This window comes from Muntiacus reevesi, chromosome 15 (genome assembly GCF_963930625.1).
Source record: "Muntiacus reevesi chromosome 15, mMunRee1.1, whole genome shotgun sequence".
In the NCBI taxonomy this organism is placed as follows: Eukaryota; Metazoa; Chordata; class Mammalia; order Artiodactyla; family Cervidae; genus Muntiacus; species Muntiacus reevesi.
The window spans coordinates 26,231,178-26,237,602 of record NC_089263.1 but is presented as its reverse complement, the minus strand read 5'-3'; the positions used below and the strand labels follow the sequence as shown (position 1 = coordinate 26,237,602).

The 6,425-nt window shown below is 52.5% G+C and overlaps 1 protein-coding gene across 1 annotated transcript; it reads left to right on the top strand.

Annotated features, from left to right (window-relative positions):
• The first annotated feature begins 702 nt into the window (after nucleotides 1–702).
• Nucleotides 703–6,193, top strand: LOC136147402 (uncharacterized). Its single transcript, XM_065906793.1, is given in 2 exon segments — nucleotides 703–5,101; nucleotides 5,850–6,193. Coding segments are annotated over 2 exon segments (4,512 nt in total). The 5' UTR covers nucleotides 703–704; the 3' UTR covers nucleotides 5,965–6,193.
• The last annotated feature ends 232 nt before the right edge of the window (nucleotides 6,194–6,425 follow it).

Genomic DNA, 6,425 nt, shown 5'->3' with positions numbered 1-6,425 from the left:
GCGGAAGAAAGTTCCTCTCCCGACCCCGAGTCTGGTGAACAGCGGACGCCATTCGGTAAGGTAAAATTCAGGGGGCCCGAAAATCCAACGCTGTGTCGTCGGCCGACGTTTGTTTGTCCGTGTGTTTGTCTTCGGCTCTCTGTGTTTTTGTGTGTGCCGGCATTGTCTCTATTCTTGTTCTCTTCTGGGGCATCGTTCTTTTCTCTTCTGACTTATTCTCCTTCTCTTCGTCTCCGATCTCCCCTCCACTCCTTTTCTTTTCGGGAGTTTCAGTGAACAGGCGAACGGTTGTGGGGCAATTGATGAATCCTGGCCAGGGCTACACTCTGGCGGACTCTGAAGGCCCTACAATAAGTGAGCCTCAGTAACTAGAGCCCGACCGGGTGAAACTCTCCTTTAACATCCCTAACTGAGGACGTGGCCTAAAATTCTTCTTGTGGGCACGGGTCAGGCACTTAAAGGCCATTAGGGCGCCTGCCACTTGAAGACTCCCGTGAGAGGATAAGGGGGTCACGGAACGGGCTAGAAACCCCTAGGGTGCCCGCCCCCAGCAAGAAAACTTCCGTGCAACGACGTAGGCACATAAACAGTTCCAAAAGCATACCATAAGCCCAACCTCTTGGCCGCCACCACTCCCGGTAGGATTTTTGGTGGTCGTTCTCAGTGACTTTCTCTCTCTTTCTTTCTTACCATTTATTTTAACCATGGGTCAGAGAGAATCTACCCCACTTTCTCTCATGACTGACCATTTTTCGGATGTCAGGGCCAGGGCCCATAACTTGTCTTTGCTAGTCAAGAAAAGTAAATTAATAACTTTTTGTTCTGCAGAGTGGCCCGCCTTTCGGGTAGGATGGCCTCCGGAAGGCACCTTTCAACCGTCCATCATACAGGCTGTGAAGGAGAAGATTATGGCTCCTGATCCCTGGGGCCATCCGAATCAGGTCCCCTATGTCATGGTCTGGCAGGATTTAGTGGAAAATCCACCTAAATGGTTAAAACCTTTTGTTTATACACTTCCTAGTTCCTCCAATTCACAGGTCCTGGTGATGGAGATCCCCCCGGAGGAAACCAAAAAGAAAGAAGACCCAAAACCAGTCCTTCAGGAATCATCTTATCCAAACCTGATAGATCTAGAAACGGAGATAAGGCCTCCGCCATATGTGCCCTCCTCGCAACCCCCTCCGAGGAGAGAAGCTCCCACGGGTGAACCGAGAGGTTTAAAAGGGCCAACGGGAACTGACCATGAGGGGGGACCGGCACTGGGGACCCGGGGGAGAACTAGGGGAGATAGAGGTGGGCAAGACCCTGGGGACCCAGAGTTACCTTCATCCACTGTTCAGGCGCTCCCCGTCCGAGTGGGACCAGCTAACCCGGACGGAGAGCGAACCTATCAGTACTGGCCCTTTTCCACGAGTGACCTGTACAATTGGAGAACCCAGAACCCTCCTTTCTCAGAGAAACCCCAAGGCCTCATTGACCTCTTAGATTCCATTTTGTTCACTCATAACCCCACCTGGGACGATTGTCAACAGCTGTTGCAGGTGCTCTTCACCACGGAAGAACAGGAGCGAATCCTGGCAGAGGCACGGAAACGGGTCCCGGGGGCCGACGGGAGACCAACCGCCCAGCCTCATCTCGTGGACGAGGGGTTTCCTCTGTTGCGGCCTAACTGGGATTTTGAGCGGGTGGAGGGTAGGGAGCATCTCCGAGTGTACCGCCAGACTCTAATGGCTGGCCTGCGGGCTGCAGCAAGAAAGCCGACGAATCTGGCAAAGGTAAATCTAGTAAGGCAAGAGCCCACTGAGAGCCCAGCAGCCTTCCTAGAGAGGCTGATGGAAGCTTTCAGGCAATATACACCTATGGACCCCCAGGCTGAGGAGTCACGCGCTGCAGTTCTGTTAGCGTTTGTAAATCAGGCAGCCCCAGATATTAGGAAGAAATTACAAAAGGTAGAGGGATTGGGAGAACAGACAATACAGGATTTACTGAAAGTAGCTGAAAAGGTATTTAATAATAGGGAGACCCCAGAAGAAAGGGAAGAACGAATTCGACGGGAGGAAAGGGAATTAGCTGAGAAGATCAGGAAAGAAGATAGGGAACATAGGGCGAGGGAAAACCGGAAGAACCAGAGGGAGCTAGCCCAGATCCTTTTTGCTGGGATAAAGGCCGGAACAGAATTGAGGGAACCTCGAGACCCCCGGATGGGAGAAAAAGAAAAACCAAAAAGGCAGGCCCTAAAGAAGGATCAGTGCGCCTACTGCAAAGAACAGGGGCACTGGAAAAACGAGTGCCCTAAGAGGGACTCAAAGAGAGGAATGACCCAGAGAGAGAAAATTTCCCCTGGAACTCGAGTTCTATATGCGGGGGAAGACAGTGACTAGGGGAGTCAAGACTCGGTGCCCCTCCCCGAGTCCTGGGTAACCATACATGTGGAGGGGAAACCCGTTGGCTTCATGGTAGATACTGGCGCCCAACACTCTGTTTTAAATAAAAAACTGGGACCAATGTCTAAAAAAACCAGCTTAGTGCAAGGAGCCACGGGGACAAAAAGATATTGTTGGACCACAGAACGGAAAGTAAATCTGGGGACCCACCAGGTGTCCCATTCGTTTTTGGTGATACCAGAATGCCCAGCCCCTCTACTTGGACGGGACTTGTTGACTAAAGTTAATGCTCAGATCCATTTTGACCCTGGGGGAATGTCAGTCACGGATGGACTTGGACAACCGATACATGTCTTGTCCCTAGCCTTAAGAGATGAATACAGACTTTTTGTGCCTAAGCCCTCAGAGACCATAGCACTAGATGTACAACCGTGGGTCCATAAATACCCATTGGCCTGGGCAGAAACGGCAGGGATGGGACTAGCCAAACAGAGACATCCGGTCGTCATCGAGCTAAAGGCAGAGGCAGTTCCTGTGAGGGTGAAACAGTACCCCATGAGCCAGGAAGCTCGGCGGGGGATCACTCCCCACATTCGACGTCTCATGGATGCCGGAATTCTCAGGCGATGCCAATCCCCTTGGAACACCCCCTTACTGCCGGTGAAGAAGCCAGGGGGGACAGATTACAGACCTGTCCAAGACCTGCGAGAAGTCAACAAGCGGGTGAGTGACATACACCCCACTGTCCCTAACCCATATACCCTCCTGAGCAGTTTGCTGCCTGAGTACACTTGGTATACTGTGTTGGACTTGAAGGATGCCTTTTTCAGCCTACCCCTGGCGGCCCAGAGCCAGGAGATATTTGCCTTTGAGTGGACTGAGGGGGAGGGCCAACCGGTAGTACAATTAACTTGGACCCGTCTCCCACAGGGGTTCAAGAACTCCCCTACCTTGTTTAATGAGGCTCTGAGTGAGGACCTCTGCGAATATCGGGCTTGCCACCCAGAGGTCATTCTGCTACAATATGTAGATGACCTCATGTTGGCTGGAACCACAGAGGAGGCATGCAGCCGTGCCACCGGGGACCTCTTACAGACCCTAGGCATCTTGGGGTATCGTGCTAGCGCAAAGAAGGCACAAATAGCCCGGCAAGAGGTCACCTATTTGGGGTATAAGATCCGGCAGGGACAAAGGTGGCTAACTCAGGCCATGAAAGAAACAATATTGCAGATACCAGAGCCCAAAACCCCTCGCCAGGTGAGAGAGTTTCTGGGGACTGTTGGATATTGCAGACTGTGGATTATGGGGTTTACTGAGAAGGCCCGGCCCTTGTATGAGGGAAGTAAAGAGACCCCAAACTGGACTTGGACTGAGCCAATGAAAAAGGCTTTCCAGACGCTTAGACAGGCCCTACTAGAAGCCCCAGCCCTTGCCCTGCCTAACCCAAATAAGCCATTCCAGCTGTTTGTAGATGAGAAGCAAGGAATAGGAAAGGGGGTCTTGACGCAACAATGGGGACCATGGAAGCGGCCGGTAGCATACCTTTCGAAGCGATTAGACCCGGTGGCCGCTGGGTGGCCCCCTTGCCTTCGCATCATTGCAGCTACAGCCCTCCTCGTCCGCGACGCTGACAAGTTGACGTATGGACAGCAACTCTCGGTGTACACCCCCCACGCCATCGAAGGGGTTTTAAAGCAGCCGCCGGGTAAGTGGATCTCCAATGCCCGCTTGACACACTACCAGGCCTTGCTGCTCGATGCCCCACGGGTGCGTTTTCAGACCCCTTGCTTCCTAAATCCGGCCACGCTCCTACCTAACCCAGAGAAGGACCGCCCTCTCCATGACTGCAATGAGATACTGGCTGAGGCCCTGGCGGCACGAAAAGACTTAACTGATGTTCCCTTAAGCAACAGTGAGCTAGTATGGTTCACCGATGGGAGCAGCTATGTAAAAGATGGGCAAAGGAAGGCGGGAGCCGCCATAGTTGATGATTCAGGGCAGACGATATGGGCTGAGACACTTCCCCCAAACACTTCTGCGCAAAAAGCAGAATTGATTGCCCTAATACAGGCTCTAGAGCAAGCCAAAGGGAAGAGAGTCACCATTTATACTGACAGCCGATATGCTTTCAGCACTGCCCATATTCAAGGTCCCATATACCAAGAAAGGGGATTTCGGACAGCTGAGGGAAAAGAGGTCAAAAATCTGCCCGAGATCCGCAGGCTCCTGGAGGCTGTCCAACTGCCCCGGGCAGTAGCAATAGTACATGTCCCCGGTCACCAGAAAGGAGAAGACCTTAAGGCGCGGGGCAATCGTGCCGCTGATGCGGCCGCTCGAGAAGCGGCTAGCCGGGACTACGCCGCCCCCATATTAGCTGTGGGACTTCCACCTCCTGGTATGGGGACTCTGCCGCCAGTCCCCGACTATTCCCTCCCTGATCTCGCTTGGATCAACAAGGATGCCACCCTCCAGAAGGATGACCAAGATGGATGGTACCGGGACCAAAACAACAACCTGATATTGCCTGCCACCCTGGGTCGTCACCTGTGTGAACACCTGCACACAACTACCCACTTGGGAGAAAAAAAGACCCTAACACTTCTCCAGACGGCCTGCCTGAGGTTCCCTCGACAAAATGCAGCTGTACGAGAGATAATTCAAGCCTGCGAAGCGTGCCAGCTGATGAGGGCAGAGAAGAAGCAGCACTCGGGAATGAGGTACCGGGGGGAGGAGCCAGGGCAACACTGGGAGATAGATTTCACTGAGGTAAGGCCAGGCAAGTACGGGTATCGCTATCTGTTGGTTCTGGTAGATACCTTCTCGGGGTGGGTAGAAGCTTTCCCCACTAAGGGAGAGACAGCAATAGTGGTTGCTAAGAAGATCTTAGAGGAGATAGTGCCTAGGTATGGGCTGCCGGTGACTATGGGCTCTGATAACGGACCTGCCTTTGTGAGCCAGATTGTACAAGGGCTGGCCCAAGCTCTGGGGACGAAATGGAAGTTACATTGCGAATATAATCCCCAGAGCTCAGGACAGGTTGAGAGAATGAATCGGACCCTAAAAGAAACTTTGACAAAGTTGGCAATAGAGACTGGCGGGGACTGGGTGACCCTCCTTCCCTTTGCACTCTTTCGGGCGCGTAACACCCCTTATAAGCTGAATCTTACTCCTTTTGAGATTTTATATGGGAGACCCCCTCCTGTGTATCCTATTTTCGAAGGAAAATGCCTGCCACCCCCTACTTTGGGACAATTCCAGCAAACTCTGATGGCATTAAGTAAGGTGCATAACCATGTTTGGAAATTGATTCGAGAGATACACGAGGGCCAAAACAGGAGGGCTCTTCCCTCACATAATATTGGCCCAGGTGATTGGGTTTGGGTAAAACGACACCAATCTAGAGTATTAGAACCTAGATGGAAAGGCCCTTATGTTGTTCTCCTTACCACTCCTACTGCTGTCAAGGTCGACGGAATTGGACCCTGGGTTCACTGCAATCACGTGCGGCAAGCCACGCCGGAAGAACAGGAAAAAGCACGAGCAGAATGGAAGGCGAGTCCTCACCCGTCAAATCCTTTGAAATTGAAACTCGCCCGCCGGGAGGCCTCCTAATTCTCCTGCTGATGGCAGCTCTCATCGACCCAGGAGCGACCAGTCATAACCCCCATCAACCTGCTAAGATCACCTGGAAACTCAGCGACGGGCAAACTCATGAGCTGCTCAATGAGACATCAGGAATCCACCCTCCGAACACCTGGTGGCCGGACCTGAACTTCGACCTCTCAAGCCTCTTCGCAAAGCAGGACGGTCTCTATGATAAGTATTATAGGGATGGGATAAAAAACCATAGGTTGGGGTTCTGGGCTTGCCCGGGCTATGTAAGAAATAACTGGAAAACCTGTGGTGGCATAGAAAGCTATTATTGCAGGAGCTGGAGTTGTGTGACCTCTTGTGATGGACCCCAGAGGTGGGATGTCGGAAACAGAGATCTAGTTAGCTTCACCTTCAAGGACCGTAGACACCATGGCCCTCAGGTACGAG